This window comes from Pelodiscus sinensis, chromosome 9, assembly GCF_049634645.1.
Source record: "Pelodiscus sinensis isolate JC-2024 chromosome 9, ASM4963464v1, whole genome shotgun sequence".
Classification (NCBI taxonomy): Eukaryota; Metazoa; Chordata; order Testudines; family Trionychidae; genus Pelodiscus; species Pelodiscus sinensis.
In genome coordinates this window covers 10,032,795-10,052,063 of record NC_134719.1, presented here as the reverse complement: position 1 = coordinate 10,052,063, position 19,269 = coordinate 10,032,795, and the positions used below count along the sequence as shown (strand labels likewise).

The 19,269-nt window shown below is 44.7% G+C and overlaps 1 protein-coding gene across 1 annotated transcript in view; it reads left to right on the top strand.

Moving 5' to 3' along the window:
* Positions 1 to 19,269, top strand: part of SLC1A7 (solute carrier family 1 member 7) — a 104,972-nt gene that overhangs the window by 40,031 nt on the left and 45,672 nt on the right. Inside the window, exons 4-5 of the mRNA XM_006126383.4 lie at positions 13,855 to 13,897; positions 19,005 to 19,224. Of these exons, the coding sequence (XP_006126445.1) occupies positions 13,855 to 13,897; positions 19,005 to 19,224 (263 nt within the window). The remainder of the gene's footprint in view (positions 1 to 13,854; positions 13,898 to 19,004; positions 19,225 to 19,269) is intronic.

Here is a 19,269-nt window from a genome sequence, read left to right as displayed (position 1 = left end):
TGCTCTCTGGTGTGCAAAAGGCAGAACTGCAACAACTTTCCAGCAAAAGCTTTTGTTTTTTTAAGCAAAAAATTTAAAATATGCATGGTTCATTAATCATGCACTTGCACATTGGTGCAGAATTCTACCAGGAATGCTCACAGACTGCACAGGCCCACTGCCCAAATTCCCTGGATCCTGCTCCCAGCTTTAAATGCAGTAGAAAGACACAAATTACACCCCATTGAGGCTATATCTAGACTACAGGATTTTTCCGACAAAAAACGACTGTTTTTCCGACAAAACTGGAGTTACATCCACACTTCTATGAGGAAGAAGCCTTTTTGTGAATGAGCTCTTTCGCAAAAAGGCATGTGTGGATGGGGCAGAGGTAGTTTTTATCGGAAGAAGAGAGAAGAGGAAAAAGCACAGGTGCCTTAGTAGCCATTCTGTCTATAGCAATCACTGCTTACATGTGAGATAGTGTCCAGGCAGTCTAGACACTATCTTTCAAAAAAGCACACCGCTTTTTCGATGCACTTTTGCAGTATGGACACTGTCTTTCGCAAGAAGTTTTTTCAGAAGATCTCATCCGAAGAAAGCTTCTTGCGCAAGAAGCCTGTAGTCTAGATGTAGCCTGAGTCTGGTTTACTTATAAACTGAACACAATGATGCCATATATTTTTCAGGAATGGATCAGACTATAAATAACAGTCAAAGCCTGAAGTCTGCACACAAGCATTTGAGTTTTATTCACACAAGATCTTGGAGGAAGTGAAATTTAAGATTGCACTTGCAAGTATTTATACCAGAATACAGTCTGTTGTTCATGGAATGAGATATGGCTTGACCCAGAAGGGGGACAGGATCTCACATGTTTTTCACAACATCCATGGCACAAGGCAATTGAGCTAGCCAGATGAACCTGTTCACATCGTTGGTTTCTCAGATGGCAGTCACACAATTATTTTATGGAAATGTAATGAGATGTAATTGAGTTTAACCTCTGCATCCAGAGGTTAATAAGAGAACGATCTTTTTAAAAGCTGTTTATTATTCAAAACTCTCTGCTTTATGTGCATCCACCACAAATAAAATCCCCCTTACTGAAAGAAAGACTATTAATAAAACAACAGCATGTTTCCTGTTTGCTACACACTACAAGTGAAATTCTGGCCCTATTTAAGACAATGACAAAACTCCTGAATATCTATGAGGAAGTCTGGATTAAATGTAACAGTGTATCTGTTGGTTTGAGCTAGAAGAGTTGATCCTGTAGCTCAAAGACAAATTGATTCCTCTCATAACTGGAGATAATCTTTATAGTCCCTGATTGGCTTCTTGTCTCGATTCATTAATTTCCTCTCAACTTATCAATTGTATGCATGCACAGTAATTCATGCAGGAAGCACCTGGCATCCTGCGAATGAACAATGTTACATAACTAAGGTTTTGGCTAGGACTTGTTATGTATTTTAATACGTTTTAAGAGCACACTTGAAAGTGTCATGTTGATTGCAATGGGATGTGAAGTCATAGAGCCCATCAACTCATTTCATGAACTGTAGCTCACTGACCAGATGTCCATATGGCAATTTTTTATCCTTTCTGGATAACTGTAAACATCACCATCATGCCTGTCATTCAGACCTTTCACCTGATCTGTAGGTCCCCACATCCAACCTAAATCTAAGTCTTACTGTTTCTTTCGATATAACATCTCTAAAATACAGACTTTCCTATCCACCCACACAGCTAACTCTCATTCGTGCTCTCATCCCGACTGTGGCAATATTATGTTCTCTATTCCTGACAAAGCCAGACATTTTTCACATCCATTCAGATGCAGCAAAGATCATTTTCCTAGCCTCTTACTTTAACCACATCCCACTATCTTTGCATCACTCCACTGGCTCACCTTCCTCTGTAACAGAAAACATAAGGATAGAATTGTAGCCATGTTAGTCTGGTGTAGCTGAAACAAAATACAGGACTATGTAGCACTTTAAAGACTAACAAGATGGTTTATTAGGTGATGAGCTTTCGTGGGCCAGACCCACTTCCTCAGATCAAATAGTGGAAGAAAATAAGCTGGAAAACATAAGCTACTTCCCTTCCCTTTATCATTTCTAATCTACTATAAAGAGGTCAACTCCCACTTCCAATTGGCCATGGTGTCAGGCTTTATCTCACAGCATTTATCACACACCTTTCCATTTTCAAACAAGCATCTTCATGCTGTCTCTCAAGCTCTCGCTCATGCTTGGGAAGAGCACCCTGTAAGCATCTGCAAAGCTACCTCATTAGCCTCTTTCAAATCCCTCCTTTGCCTTGATGACTACATAAATATGACAATGGTTGGGCCATTGGTATGCTGAGATGACTCTTCCTATTATCCTGGACACTCAGGGTGCATCTACATTGCACCATTATTTTGAGATAACTAGCGTTATTTAGAAATAACAATGCAAGTGTCTACACAGCCATTTAGTTATTTCAAAATAATTTTGAAATAACAGACAGCTTATTCCGAAATCTGTAAACCTCTTTCTATGAGGAATAATGCCTATTCTGAAATAGCTATTTTGAAATAAGGCACGGGTAGGTAGACAGTCCACTGCTTCTATTTTGAAATAACCCCTCACCAGGGCCATTCTAAGTTATTCCTCCCCAGTGCCTCCTGGAGCACTAAATTGAGATAGCATGTCTACATTAGGGAAGCCTGCCTTCGACTAATTTTGAGGCTTCCCTGCAGTGTAGACGTGCTATTCTGAAAAAAGCTATTTCAGAATAACTATTCTGGAATAGTTTATTTTGAAATTAGCGTGCAGTGTAGACGTATCCCCGCTGTTTCCTTGTACTCTCTTCTTGGAGCATATGTATCCATATATTGTCTTTTGTCTTTCACTTGAATTGTAAGCACTTTGGGGAAGGACTGTTGTTTTGTTCTGTTGGTACAGCCCCTTTCACAATGGGGTACTGGTCCATGAATAGGGAGGGCTCCTAGGAATTACAGTAATACACTTAATAATTTAATTTGAGTCAGTGGCCTGGAGGCGAAAAGCTCTTGATGCCATTATCTGTTTGAGACCTGGTTCCATACTAAATCATTCCCCACTAAATCATTTTTCGGGCTCTTTCATTTCAGATATTAGAAATCTGAAATGTATCCACCACAACTTTGTAAAAATGTAAGATAATTAAAAACAAAACACAAGATGTGAATAAAAAGGAAATGTAAGATCTATATCTAGAATGTATGATTGTGAGGCAAGGGATTATATACATGATGATAAATTAACTACAAATTATAAAAGCCAGATGAGAATACAAATAGTAATCTCATCATGTAAATGTAAACATTTTAGAATTATTGGACAGAGATTGCAAAATTGTCCCCAACTAATCCCATGGCTTACTTCTGGTTTTATACTACATTATAACTATGTATACTAGATCTTTAAATGTTACCTGAACAGTAGAATTATTTTGTGCTACAAACTGGATACTAATAAAATGTTTCTCTCTCACAAGGCTAGGCATGCTCACATAACATCTTTACAGCCTCTCAGTAAAAACAAACCTTAGCTATCTCCTGAAAGTTCATATCTTCCCTTTAGTACCACTAAAGATTAGATTTGTTCAGTTTTGTCCTCTGTCAGTGAAAACCTACCTCTGTCATTCTTCATCACTTTATTAGCTCAGTAAAGAAAGAACATCAAACATCTAATATTAATTAGGCATTCAGAAGAGTAATGAGACAAGAGAGTTAGAATCTGTCAAAGTTCTTTAGCATCAATTACAGGGCATGAAGCTTTCTGATGACCAGGTCTAAATATAGCATGCTTTAAATTATTTATATACTTTCAAAGAAAATGCTATGTAAGTTTAACTCCTTTGCCAGGAGAATGTGACAGGTAGGAAAGTCTGAGTTCAATGGCTGCAGTGGTTTTCTGCGATCTTGTCTTCCTGTGTGAATTGTATGGGTGGTGGCACCCAGAGTGCAGTTGGGAGAGAGCTGCGAAGTCCAGAAAGGTTTTGCAATTAAAACTGAAGGAAAGATGTGTGGAACATGTACTGAAGCAATATAGCCACTGCGATTTCTTGGAATTTCCTCTGGCACAGGAATCTGGAATGTTCAAAGAAAGAGCAAAACTAATAGGAGAGGTACAGAGAGAACAGACTTGAATGTGAGATCCAGAGAACTATCACTCCATCTATATTTTAAAAGGCAGAGAAGGGAAATCCCTAGATCTGAAATAGTAGCTGTGTTTTTTCTTACAGAGCCAAAAATGGAAGATGCCTGTTTTCTGGGTTAGATGCAGTACAAGGTGGCAAAAGTCACACAAGAATAGTTTTTCCCATGTGATTTTAAGATAACTCACAACAATTTGATACCTGAACCCTAGTGCTACTTTGGCCTTAAACCTAATCACTTAAACCTAACCTATCCTTACTCAAACACTGAGTCTCTAGCCATCAAGAAAAAAACCATGGGGCAATCTAGTCCATCCTCAGGCCAATGCAGGAGCTCTTCCTGATATAGCTCACCCTCTTTCATTTCCAATGTAGAGTCGCTGGGGGCCAACTGAAACAAGTGACTCATGAGACAAATGCAAGTCTGTAAACTATATGGGAGATGCCAAGCAAGGCTGGTATTTTCGTTTAGGTCTGCGCTACAGACTTTTGCCAGCATAGCTATGTCGGTCAGGGGTGTAATGAGCTATAATTTGTGACAAACTGCAGTGTAGGCAAAAGCTCTTAGTGTCTTATACTAGCAAAACCTGTGCTTTTTCTTGTACAGCTTATTTACTCGGGAGGCTAGAATACACTATGAAGGCAAAAGCACAGCTGTGCCAATGTAAATAGTTTCCATAGTAAGAATAAAAACAAATAGTCTAGTAGCACCTTAAAGACTAACAAAACAAGCATGTTTTGTTAGTCTTTAAGGTGCTACTAGATTATTCGTTGTTTTTAAATTTTTCCAGTTACAACTTGGCTACCCCCTGAAGCTTTTGAACATACTAAGAATGCTTTGTCACTAGTAAACTGGTATAGCTTTACTCACAAAGCACTCCACTGTAGACCTGGCCTGTCTTTTTTATATAGTTTTATTGCAAGTTTCAAACGTGTACATACTAATACCCTATTGTCTTGAATGTTTCTGATGCAAACTCTGAATGGCATCTGGGAATATGTTTTGGTTTTTTCATACTTGAACTGCAAGGCTGGTCAAAACTACAGGGGAAGGTTGATTTAAGATACACAACTCCAGCTATGTTAAATACGTAGCTGGAATCGACGCATCTTAAGTTGTGTTTTTGCACCATGCACACAGTGGGAGGTCGACAGAAGCAAATGCTCCCATCAGCTTCCCTTACACCTTGTAAGGAGCAGGACTACCGGCACTGATGGGAGCACCCTCTCAGTTCAAATGAGCAGGTCTTCACTAGATCTGCTAATTCAAATCCCGGAAGATTGACTGTGGCAGCGTCAATCTTCCACGTAGCGTAGACATGGCTTAAGCTTTTTGGGGCAGGGACTAACTTTATATACTGTCTAACTAAGGGATTTATATGGCCCCAATACAATAGTATTTCAACATCTCAGTCTTTAATGGAGGTGTTCTCCCAACACCCCTATGAGGTGGTGGAGGTACAGGCAGTCCCCGACTTACGCATGGGGCTTTTCTTGCCCCGGAGGACACGGACTGCAGGACCTCGTGGTCCCGCCGCCCGTGTACTCCGGGGCGAGAAAAGCTGCTCCGCGTCTCCCTGGTCTGCAGACCAGAAAGACGCGGAGGGGCTCGGGCAGCCGGGCAGCCCAGTCGCGCCTGGGCTGTCCCACTGCCGGCTTCCCCCTCTGTGGGCGTGCTCCAAGGCTCCAAGACCAGGGCGTGCTCCAAGACCTTGGGCGTGCTCCAAGACCAGCAGACCAGCGTGGCGCGCCTGGACTGTCCCACTGCCCACGTGCTCTTCGGCTTTGCTCCACGTCTCCCAGGTCAGCAGACCAGGGAGACGGAGCAAAGCCGTGGAGGACTTGGGCGTCCCACCACCCCCGTCTCCCTGGTCTGCTGTGGGGGGGATGCAGCTAGACCCCAGCAGACCAGGCTTTTCTTGCCTACCCCTGGGGTAGAGCAGCTGGGGGCTGCCGGGTTGGTCCTGCAGCACCGCTCTGGACCAACCCGGCAGCACCCCAGCTGCTCTGCCCCAGGAGTCCTGATTCAGCCACTGCTGGTCAGTTTCAGCAGCAGCTGAATCAGGACGCCACAAGAGCAGCAGCACCACAGCCCCAGCTGCCACCATGTGGCCTGCTGTGGCCACAGCTTCAGTCCTGGGGAAGGGCAGAAGTTGGGGTTAGAGCCATGTGATGGCTGCCCAGCTGCTCCTGGAGTAGGGCTGCGTGGTGGGCAGCTATCCCGTGTGCCGGGGCTGGAGCTGGGGTTGGCTCTAGCCCCAGCATGCATGGCAGCCGACCACCATGTGGCCCTCACCCTAGGAGCAGCCAGGCAGCCACTATGCAGCCCTGGCCCCCCTCTCCCACCCAGCCCACCTCCACCAGCAGCAACCTACCTTCCACGGGCAAGGAAGGTGAGTGCATTGCTCTACTGAGGAGGTGGGTGGGATTGAATTTCTTTGTGCACTCCCGCACAGGCACACACCTGAGAGGGAACTTAGCTAGGGAGGTTGTAGTACCTCCATCACTGGAGATATTTAAGAGCAGGTTCGACAGGGATGATCTAGAGGGTGCTTGGTCCTGCCTTAACAGTGGGGAACTGGACTTGATGACCTCTCAAAGTCCCTTCCAGTTCTAGTGTCCTATGATTCTCTTGAACCAGGCACAAACATTGCCTGGTGTAAAGGAACTTATTTACTAAATAGCATTGTCATGCCAGGGCCCTGATGAAAATGAGCTGTGCCTCTCATGAAGCTATCCTAGTGAGCTGTCACTTAGCTTAGTCTCTTTTCCCACTCAGCTAGCACTTTTATGGATTTTCCTGAATAAGCACTTTGGGAAGGAGGGGAAATAGCTTTCTCTCAAAAATGGTTTTCGGTCAGAAACCATCGTCCTCCTGTCATCTTCCTTATCCCTGAATTTAGCTTTTGCTGAGATTAGGATTAGGAAATTCACTCCTCCCAGTCCCAGAACAGAACATGACAGTCTCACCCTAATTAAAGAAAAAAGGGTCACATTTCAGGGCAGGGCATTTCCACAAACGTGCATTCTGCTCTGATCTAGCAAGCGAAACATGATTGGATTCATTAGGCTGAGTCCCAATTAGTGATTTTTATTTTCTATTCGTGTTTTATCACAATAACGAGGATTTTATGAATTCTGGTCCTTTTTGTTGAAGGTGGGAGTGGAGGGGTGGTGATATTATCTAATAGGATTGGACAATAGAGATGATCACTGACGCGTGTCTATCAACCTTCCACGGACACTGAAATTATTGATTTATTTTATCAGGGGAAGCCAAATTATGCCCTCATTTTCACTAATATAAATCTACAGTGAAACCATTGACACCAGTGAAGTTATTCTGATTTTTAATGATATGACGTAGCAAAGGATTTGGCCTGCTGTGAGGAAATCACAGCATGGTAGGAAGTCAGTGGAGCTATTTCAAGTTAGTGATAGAAAAATAAGGGAGGTGTCATTCGATTCGTAATAACCTTCAGAATTTTACTGGAGTCACTCTCTGTGGGATAGTGAGGGAGGAGGGTTGGGGGTGGGGACAGGATGTGCTTCCCCATCAGCCGTGCTCTCCAGATCCTCCGGTTGATGGAAATGTTGATACTACAAAGTCATTGGAAATGGGTTGAACTGGGTGTCACTCCAAAGCCCTTTCTCCCACAAACACAATGGTACTGACTATGGCACACCTAGAACAGTTATGTAAATTATTTCCATCAACAATAACGCCACTGAGGTTACGGAAAAGATTTCTTATATACAGGCAGTCCCCGGGTTACGTACAAGATAGGGACTGTAGGTTTGTTCTTAAGTTGAATTCGTATGTAAGTCGGAACTGGTACATATTGTAGGGGAAACTCTAGCCAAACATTTCTCCAGAGCTCAGTTTTATTCTCCCACACCTCACAGTCCTTTATTCTCAAGCTGAGGTGTCTGCTGAGAAAAGCCGCTCCCCGTCTCCCTGGTCTGCTGAGGGGACGCTAGCTTCGCATCTCCCTGGTCTGCTGGGGGAAAGCAGCTAGTGCGGGGTTGCCTCACCCCGTTTGTAAGTAGGGATCCGATGTAAGTCGGATCCATGTAACCCGGGGACTGCCTGTATATGAAAAAAAGCCACATTACTTTAAGCTTCTGGTATTATCATTTTTACATCCCACTTGTGGTCCATGGAGCCAAGAGTTATGCTAGGCGCTTTAGAAATAATTTAAGCATGGAGATGGCAATAAGTCACTCAGGGCAGTAGTTATTTCTTAAGTTCTGACAATGTGTTTAATTCTACTTGTAACACTGAAAGATAACACTCAAACGCCCTGCTTTGAGGACGTTACAGTCTGATGCCCCAGATCCACATGGGCAGGCCTTTATGCCCGTGCAATGTTTCACTGAGGTCAATGAAGCCCTGAAGGGGTGCAAGTATACATGGATCGGACAGCAGTGTTGGGGCCATAAAGATAGGCAAAGCTCACATTGAGCGACGGCGAGGTTGGGATATCTTTTAACTTTAAATTTTGTAGTATTTTGAGTTAAATAAAAGTGCTTGGGCACTGAACTATGCTAAACCCTCTGCAGCTGTAAACATTCTTTGAGGGGGAATTTTAGCTTCATTCATGAGACTATGGGCCCTGAGGAAGCCATGTGGTAAGGAAGATATGTAGAGTCTCATGCCCCCTGCAGATACCACAGGCAGATGTTAGAACACTCACACAGATGTAGAGGATTAAAGCCCCTGGAAGTTGCATGGTGAAAAAATTCAAACCCTCCTTCCCCAATTAAAAGACTCCAAGGAGACTAAAGAAGCAGAAACCTGCCCACATTTGAGAAAATTTAATGTACAGTAGTAGAACATGTCCTTAAGGCCACAGTTTGTCTGGAGTTTCTTTGGAGACCTGATCCTGCCAACAAATACTTTCATTCATCTTCCCTGACCATATGTCACAGTGGTATACTCTTTAGCATTATTCCTTATTAATCCATGAGATTTACCTTTTGTGAATGGTGCGTTTGATTTTTTTTTAATTACGAAAACTGAACTTTTGGCTAATACTGGATTTTTCCAAGCCAAGGAAAGCAGCTTAAAAAAAAAGCCATAGCTCTGGCAAACACATTCAGGTCAACTCCCTTGCACTAGATCATTTGGATGGCTTTAGCAAGGCTAGTCTCAAAGAATACTCAGAACAGATAACAATATATTATATAAAATTGAAAGAATTCCAGACTACAGCATTATGAGAACCAGTTGTAATTCCTGCAGGATAAAGAATGATAAAGAAATAAAATGCTATAATCCTCCATGAATTTGGCTAACATTTAATCTAGCTACTAATTATGATATTTCCTTTCTCCAGCAGCCTCAATTTAATCTTAATGCTATTAATTAGGGCTGCAGGATTGAGGCAAGAGACAGAAAGGCACTAGACATCCAATTCACATTACTGAAAGGTACAGCCTATATGTATGGTTCATATTCTGAGAATATTCTTAATGAGAATTGATCATTTCAGATTAATTCTCCATCACACAGCACATTATAAGTTTATCACAGCAAAAATACTTCCCACTTCTATGGCACTTTTCATTAAATCATCTCAAATTACAAAACAAACATGAATTAACATTCAAATATCTGACAAAGTGGGTCTTTGCCCATGAAAGCTTATACTCCAATAAATCTGTTAGGGTATGTCTACACTACCCCGCGAGTTCGAATTAGCGGGGTAATGTAGGCATACCGCACTTGCAAATGAAGTCCGGGATTTGAATTTCCCGGGCTTCATTTGCATAAGCGGGGAGCCGCCATTTTTAAAACCCCGCTGGTTCGAACCCCGTGCAGCACGGCTACACGGGGCACGAACTAGGTAGTTCGAACTAGGCTTCCTAGTTGGAACTACCGTTACTCCTCATTTCACAAGGAGTAACAGTAATTCGAACTAGGAAGCCTAGTTCGAACTACCTAATTCGTGCCCCGTGTAGCCGCGCTGCACGGGGTTCGAACCAGCAGGGTTTTAAAAATGGCGGCTCCCCGCTTATGCAAATGAAGCCCAGGAAATTCAAATCCCGGGCTTCATTTGCAAGTGCGGTATGCCTACATTACCCCGCTAGTTCGAACTAGCGGGGTAGTGTAGACATACCCTCAGTCTCTAAGGTGTTAGTCTCATAGGACTCCTCATCGCTTTTGCATGAATTAACATTGACTGTCCTTAACATTCTGAGGGTATATCTACCTCCGGCACTAGTCTGTGTCTTTTAAACAAACTCCTTCCTGGTCATTCTGTCTCTTTTCTATATGGTTTTATGAGAAGCAATTCCTTTTCAGGCACATCCCATTTTTCTGTCACAGTCAAACCTTGATCTTGCTTTGTTATGATAAGAGGAAGCTGTATACCAAATTTTACCATTTAGGAGGAGTTCTTGAACAAACAGACACACAGCCAGACAAACTCTCTCAAATATATAGCAGACGAGAGCCAACTGTGTGACACTGTTGAAAAACAAGAAGCAGCAAGCATCGTTCTGTGATGTGTTAGCAGGAGTGTTGTAAATAGAGTTGCCAGCCCTTCAGGATTGTCTTGGAGTCTCCTGGAATTGGCATCAATTTCCGGGCAACTACTGAAAGCACTCCTGGAGATTTTAACAGGCTACTTTAAGAAAATGAGATTACATCATGTGGGGCTTTCCCGAGGGGGACAGAGGGCCTGGGACAACCACTCTAGTGCCCAGGGGACACGGCAGCTCCCAACTGCAGGCCCCACTCCTGCTCCACCCTGCCTCTACACCAACTATTCTTCCAAGCCCTGCCCTGTTCCATCCCTGCCCACCCCCTTGCAGAAGCCCCCACCCCAAGCAGCACAAGTCAGGAGATTGCCCGGAGCCATGTTCACACAGCACAGAGTCAACCTGTGGAACTCCTCGCCAGAGGAGGCTGTGAAGGCTAGGACTATAACAGAGTTTAAAGAGAAGCTAGATAATTTCATGAAGGTTAGGTCCGTAAAAGGCTATTAGCCAGGGGATAGAAATGGTGTCCCTGGCCTCTGTTTGTGAGAGGCTGGAGAAGGATGGCAGGAGACAAATCGCTTGATCATTGTCTTCAGTCCACCCCCTCTGGGGCACCTGGTGCTGGCCACTGTTGGCAGACAGGATACTGGGCTAGATGGACCTTTGGTCTGACCCAGTACGGCCGTTCTTATGTTCTTGCATGGAGTGGCAGCAGGGGGCAGCTTCTCCTCCCACACTCATTGCAGTGGTAGGAGCCCGAGCAACCCAGTAGACTGCTTGGCTCCATCTTGCCACCCTCTGCTGTACTATGGCAGAGGAGCAGGCTGCTGGGTCACGCTAGCTACTGTAGCTGTAGTGAGTGTTGGGGGCAACACCTGCTGCTGCCCCATGTCAGGCCCCTCCCCAGGTAAGCCCCCAGGACGATTGAGGCGGCTGCCACAAAACATGGGGCCTGAGGCACCCACTACAAACCCTTCTATGGACGGGACAGCTCTGGCGTCAGGTTGGAGAAAACATCTCCCAGAACAGCTTAGTCAGCCTTGGCAACAAACAGAAGTAATTCTTTCATTCTACTCCACATTAATTATGACTAAACTGAAGTATTGTATCACATGTCAGGAAAGATGGGGACAAACTGGTGAAAGTCCCGAGAAGAGCAACAAAAATTAATAAAGGTCTAGAAAACAACCTATGAGGGAAGACTAAAATAACTGTGTTGGTTTAGTCTTGAGAAGGCTGAGAGGGGATGTGATAACAGTTTTCAAGTTACATAAAAGGTTATTACAAAGAGGAGGGAGAAAAATTATTCTCCTTAACCTCTCAGGATAGAACAAGAAGCAATGGGCTTAAACTGCAGCGAGGATGGTTGGACATTAGAAAAAACTTCCTGTCAGGATGGTTAAGCAGCAGAATAAATTGCTGAGGTAGACTATTGAATTTATATTATTGGAGATTTCTAAGAGCAAGTTAGACAAACATTGCCAGGGATGGTTTAGATCGGAGGAGGGCAAACTATGGCCCGTGGGCCACATCTCATCTGTTGGACCCTTCAGTCCGTCTCCCAAGCTCCTGCCACAGAGCAGAATATGGAGAGCCTTGCCAAGAGAAGCCAGCTCAACTCCCCTCTGCTGTACTCTGCAGCAAAGCAAAAGCAGCAAGCGTTAGTGGCAGCCCCCAGCCCTTCTCCTTCTGTCCCACTTCTGGTGCTTTGGGTGGCATAACTCCAGCTAGTGCCACCAGCTCTGGTGCTCCAGGAAGTGTAGTCAGGGGGCGGGGAGGAGGAAAGGTTGGCGAGGGCATGGAGGCCAGACCACGCCTGCCTGTTTGGGGATGCACAGCCTACCCCAGCGAGAATGACCAGATCACAACAGTAAAATATTAGGACACATGGGGGAGGAGGGCTGCTGTCCATGCCCACACTCACTCAGGCTCCACCCCAGCCCTACCCTCATTCTGCCCCAGATCTTGCCCCTTCCCTATCCACGCTGCCACACGTCTCCTCTCACTCCCTACGTGACACAGCTGTACTGTGTCTCTCCTAAGTCTCCCACCTGCCACTTAACTCCTTACTCCCCTGCCTGGTGTCTCCCACCCACAGTGAAACCCTCCACCTGCCTACTGAGATTGCTCTTGGCTTGCCTCCTCAGTCTCCTGCCAGGTCCCTCCCACCTACTGCTGGCTCGCCGCTCACCTCCTCACATCTCTTCCCACTGCTGGCTCGCCGCTCACCTCCTCACACCATCAGCTTTGTCACTTGCCTTCTCCTCCCTCCCCCTACTCATTGCTGGCTTGCTTCTCACCTCCTTGCCCCCCCCTCACCTGCTCACCTCCTCCCCTCTACCACTCACCACTCGCTTGCCTCCTCTCCCCCCACTCACTCACCTCTTCCTTCACCACCACCCACCACTTGCTCGCCTCCTCACCCATCTGCGCCAACCAGTCACCTCTTCACCCCCCACCTGGTGTTCATGTTGCTACTTGCCTCCTCATCCCCTCTGTTTGCTATTGACTTCCACACCTAAAGATCAGGACAAATGGTGTCCCTATCAAAGATTGGTCCGGAGACAAGACAAAGGGTTAAAAGTCCCAATTTTATTGGGACAGCTGGTCACCTTATCCCCATCCTTCCATACCTGGCCCTTCATACAATTTCACTAACCAATGTAGCCCTCAGGCCAAGGAATTTGCCCACCCCTGGTCTAGATAATACTTTTGCCAAGAATGCAGGGGACTGGACTAGATGGGATTCCATACAGTTCTACTATTCTGTAATTATTCCCAGCTAGCAGACAAGGAACTGAACCAGAAAGAATCTGAGCGAGTTGCCTCAGGTTATACAAGGCAGAGTCAGGAACTGAATCCAGATCTCTTGAATCCCTCATCAGGTGTTCAGAATTATATCCTTAAACCTCTGCTTTCAACTTGGTGGGCTTGGGTCTCCACTGTTATGCCTTCTATAGCCACTTATACCATGCAGAGCAAATAGGAAATTTTTAAATGCACAATCTTAGTATTCAGCTTTAGCCTTAAATGCCAGGATCTACACAGACATAGTTTTTCAAAATAAATACTAGAGTCTTCTCTACCTTCTGGGCACTCATTTGTGCAAGGAATAAGGCAGTGGACCCTAAGGCCCAACAAGGGTAACTAAATAGTCTCTTGACAATGATACTTTTATGTATTTCTTTCCAGGAACATGTTTCCAGCCAATCTTGTTGAAGCCACATTCAAACAGGTGAGTGTCTGCTTTGATGTTCAGGGAAGCCACCTTCATATAATGCATGCAATGAACAATTTGAAGCAAAAATTGAGATACAGTACTGCATATTGGTTCAGTACCTAAAGTGGCATCTAATGCAAATCCCTTTGAAGTCAAAGAGAGTTTTTCCCCTGGGTAGCAGGTAAAGAGGCAAGGGAAGGTGTTGCCTTTCCTGGATCTTAGTGCCCAACCTCTTTCCTCTTCCTATCCCAGCAGGGCCACACAGCAGGTGGTTGCAGTCTGGTGAGTCTTCCTCCAGAGGGGATCTGCTAACTTAAAAGTGAAAAAGCCTTCCAGTTCGCCAGACCTTCCAGCACAACACTGAAACTGTTAAAGAGCCATTCAAGTGGTAGTGAAGCCATTTAACAGGCATTTGCCAACCCCAAGTATATATTGTCAGTTTCTGAATTTACTGACTAAAACAGTTGTGATTACTGAATATGTCTACAGGATCTTAGTTTAAAATTTGCTTTTAAATATTCCATTAGTTTATTACTAAAATCCCTGGACAATGGAGTTGCGAAATTGTGCCGGGGGGTGGGAGCAATGTATGACTCCTCCCCTTCCCCCCCAGCACATGGCACATACAAACACACATGGCTCCTGGAGCCAGCCACTTTGAGCAGTGTGCAGAGATGCGGCAGGCAGGAAACCTGCCTGAAGCTCCTGCTGGGCCACAGGATGGTGGAGGGCTTGATGGATGGTGGATCTGGCAGTTTGGCGGGCCGGAGGCAGCCTTTGGGCCTTATTGTACTCACCCCTGTTCTATAACATGGATCTTAGTTTAACATTTAAAAAAAAAACATTTAATTAGTCTGTTGCTGAAGATTATAACATCACAGCTCTAAAAAAATTCTTGCATCCATTTTTAAATGCACAATCTTAGTATTCAGCTTTAGCCTTAAATGCCAGGATCTACACAGACATATAGTTTTTCAGAATAAATCCTTCAAAATACACGTGCTAAATTTAATTACTATAGTACAAAAATCTTGCTTCCGAAGTCTTCCTGTCCTTTCTGTCATCCCTGTTATCTTTTTCCCTTTACCTCCTGTTGAAGAGAGCCCTTAAAGAGAAAATACCCCTTTTCCACCAGATAGCTGGACAAATGAGTTTCCCTTTCTTTACTTCTATGTAATGAACTCATTTTAAAAGAACCCTACACCAAACTATAAAAATCTTTGTTATGCATAAAATCTTTGAAAACATATTTATAAAATTGGTGAAATTTCATAAACATGTATGTTGTTATTGAAATCACACAAAGTAAATTAATGTGTCCAGGGCCCCCAACGGGGGGGCGGGGGGGAAGGCTGGAGGACTGAGAAAGAAGGCAGCTGCCCTATGGTCCAGTGACTTAAAAGGGCCTGGGCTCTAGGCTGCTACTATGGCAACAGCGGTAGCCGAAGCCCTGGGCCCTTTAAATTGTCCCCTAACCTTGCCCCTTCTGGGGGGAGGCCCAAGCCAAGACATGCCACATTGCCCAGGGCCAGTGAAGTCTGTCGCGAGCCCTGAGTGTTCTCTATTTCTAAAAGCAATAAACAATGAACACACTAAACCTCGGTGACTGATTAATTTAAAATACTATCTTTTTTTCAGTGAGTTAAATATGTAGTAATCTGGAACGATTACTTTATGAGGGCTTAAGAGTACATTTACAATACAAAATCAGCTTAGAAATACTGATGAAGAAAACCTAAAACACAGAAGAGCTGCATCATGTATTCCATAATATTTAATGTTATATTCAGCAGGACAGCTGACTAGCCCTTCTTACAAAGTTTTCACAAATAAACTGACAAACGTCAGGATATATTAAAAAAAAAACCACCTGTGACTGACATTTTTTATTCCCAAGTTTAGTGCTGTTAATTAGGTATTGTCTGAGTATCCAGTATTTGCCATCAAGCTTGCTGTGGAAAATGTGCTCCATTTTCTTTAGAAAGAAATTGCGGAAGAGAAGTTTTTTCAAATGTCATTTGCTTCATTTGTGTCCTGGGATTTGGATGGAAGGGGATGAGCAGGAAGGGGGAGGGAAGAGTGAACCAAGACCGTGGGGAGGGGGAGGGACCTTGGCAGAATAGGAGCAAGACCTGGGATTGAGCAGAAGTGGAGTACAGGCCAGGCCACAGGCTGGAGCATTAACCTCCCCAAGTGGCAGCTTTCCCCGCTGCCCACGGTTTTTCCACTGACTTTAGTGGGCTTTGTATTAGGCTCATAATAACTTTGTTACATAAGAGTCTAATCAGAATCGTTCATCTATTTTAATAATCAGTTGCTTTTAAGTCAGAGAAGGCAGTAGCTAGAAGGATAACCAATTTTGCCAGTGAATGAGTCGGAGTGAGAGTCCGACGTGAGTTTAATATGTGGGCAGTTGTTTAGCAATGGATACTTCGTGTTTTTTAATTTTTTAGTAATGTTTCCATGCAGTACAATACAATAGATAGGCACAATATAAATCAAACAGCACTTGATCCTGAGAGATGCTGTACCTTTAATAGTTGTTGCAAGCGCTCTGCACTTCTGAGGTTCAGGCTTTAAATAATTAATATCTAACAAGCACTAAGTATGATCTCTGGACAGGTGTAGATTGAACTGTCAGTGTATGTACATCACAATCATAGAGCCTGGAGCATTCACAAGTGCCTATATGGCATATAGCGACGATGCACATACAAATATGTTGCTTTGAATCTATCATATGTTCTGCACCAGGTAATAATGCAGTGTTGACATGGTACTAGCAGGCTGGAATGGTGATGGGGCCCTGTGTTTGCTTCTGATGGTACTTGTAACAAAAATGTTAGAGGGCCACAGTCCTTCTGCTGTTACAGCTGATATTGGTAAAATCCTCAACAGCATCTACGTCACTTAGTACAGAAAGCCCATGATTTATGCTCTTACTTATGGGAACACCTTGAAAAGTGTGTTCATGAGTTGGGTCAAAAAATAGTGTCCTGCCATCCTATAAATCAGAGCTGCTCTTGCTGTTTTGATATTTAGTCATTTTGGTGAGAAAGAGTTTGAAATAGTTTGTATTAGCCCTTTCCACCAAATGGATGTCACCTTAATTTTCCAAATCTCTGGAACGTGGACTTTTGATAATCCTTAAGCCTCTATGAAAATTATTTGAGACCTGCCCAATATATTGGATGTAAGAATATGGAGGGCAGGGGGAGAGTGAAATAGTGCACAATTCCTTATTTGCTGATTAATTAGACAGGTTTAGGCCAGATCCCGAGTTCTGGCAGAGTTCACTGCACCTCAGGAAATGGAGTGCACAGGAACCTCTAAGTCACCTTTGAACCTCCTATAACGGGGGTGGGCAGTAATTTTTTATGAGGGGGCAACTCCAAGAATTTGGAAAGTGGAGAAGAGCCGCACTCTTCTATATTAATGGAGGAGGTGCGCAGTCTGGGATTGAGGTCGGCTGCAGAAAGGCGCTTGCAGCAAGGGATTGGGGTGCAGGAGAGGGTGTGGGGTCTGGGAGGGAGTTTGGGTGAAGGAAGCAGTTGTGACCTGGATTAGGGGAGTAGGAGGCAGGGGTTTAGGTTGTGTCCTTGGGCAAGAGGGGGTTGTGACCTGAGGAAGGGGTCTGGGGTGCAAGAGGAAGGCCGAGGGTTTGAGTTGTGGCATGAGCGGGGGATTGGGGTGCAGCATCTGGGAGTGGATCTAGAGGCAGTAGGGGACAAGTGGTTTGGGTTATGTGGGGGAAGGGAGCAAAGCCTGGGGTGCCAGAGACAGGCTCTGGTTGGGAGACTTACTTGCTTGACTCCTGGCCAGCAGCCTTCTCAAGCCGACTTCTTGCGTGCCCCTCCCCCACACTGGCTGCAGTGGCCACATGGTTTTTGAACAGTTACTAGCCCTAGGAGAGGGGGCGATGGTGCTTCACAAGTGGCCTGCTGACAATAGGCAGCTCCCATTGGCTGGAAACCAGCCAATGGGATTGTGCTGAGAGCGGGAGCAGTGTATGAAAGCCTCTTCTTCCTCCCCCAGGCTCACAGCTGTCCAAACAGAATCCCGCAACAGCTGCTTTTCTCAGCCGTGTTCAGGGTGCAGGCAGGGATTCTGCCTGAGGCTCCCCGCTGCATCCCTGCACTGGATCCTGCCTGCACAGGGTATTTTGCCCAGGCCTGTCCTAGAACCTAGGCATGACAAGGGATTCCTCGGAATCATCAGGGCATGGGGATCCCCTGCTCTGTCCCATTTTCTTGAGCACACCAGGGACCAGGAAGGAAAGGAGCCCTGGTGGCAACTCTGTGCTACCAGACAACAGAGATTGCTAAAATACTAATCTAATGCTGACTCTTAAGACACAAACCTGCCAATCTGAAGGACTGTGTCATTCTCTAAGAGCTCTCCGAGAGGGCTGCAAACATGACTTCTGCAACTGAACAACGTTGCTGATCCTGGCCCTCACTGAATAGCATTAGGGAAGGAAAGACGACTTTACATAAGTCAACCATATGGCAATAGAGTCACTCTTCTATTTCACCACTGAAATGCAATCATCTGGCAGGTGGGAGGTATTTGAGAGCACATGGTGACGTTACACAAAAGGAAGTGAGGAAGGATGATGTATCCAATTAAAGCAATGTCGGAATTTAGTTAGGCAGAACCTAATTCTCCAAACTGGAGTTTGGCCAGGACATCTTATCTAAAAGTTCTGAGCAGGTTAGGTAAGAGGAGTGCTTGTGTTTAATGCCCTTTCAAATGGGATATACTGCATGGAATCCTTGCCTTTGGTGAGACAAAGGAACATCACTGGACTAGTGTTATTCCTAGTTACACACGAGGAGAGGGAATATAGAGGAATGCCAAATGTCACCCTAACAGGGATCAATAGGCCTGCTTGGGAGGGTCCCTGATTTTGTCAGATTTTTACAAAAAAAGGAACAAAGTTGTTTTTCCATAGCTGGGGAGGAGGGGAAGCTGTTTCTCTTTCTTCCACGCATGCCCCGCCCCTCTTTGATAGATAGCCATTCTCCTTTCACCAGGCAATTTGAAGCACATTCAAGCAATCTTGCAACTCATTAGCACTTTAGTCCCTGATGACCCACTATAATATTCTGTGTTCTTTCAGTATCGTACCAAGAGCATTCCTATCATCAAATCCAACAAGGCAGCTTCTGAAAGTGCCACTCGTCGGATCATAATATACGGGGTCCAGGATGAGAATGGATCTAATGTCCAGAATTTTGCTCTGGATATCACTCCCCCTCCAGAAGTGATTTACAAATCTGAGCCAGGCACCAGTGATGGCATGAATGTGCTGGGGATTGTGATATTCTCTGCTACTATGGGTATGTTTTAAACACGTTGCAGCGGGTCATGTTTGAATTGATCGG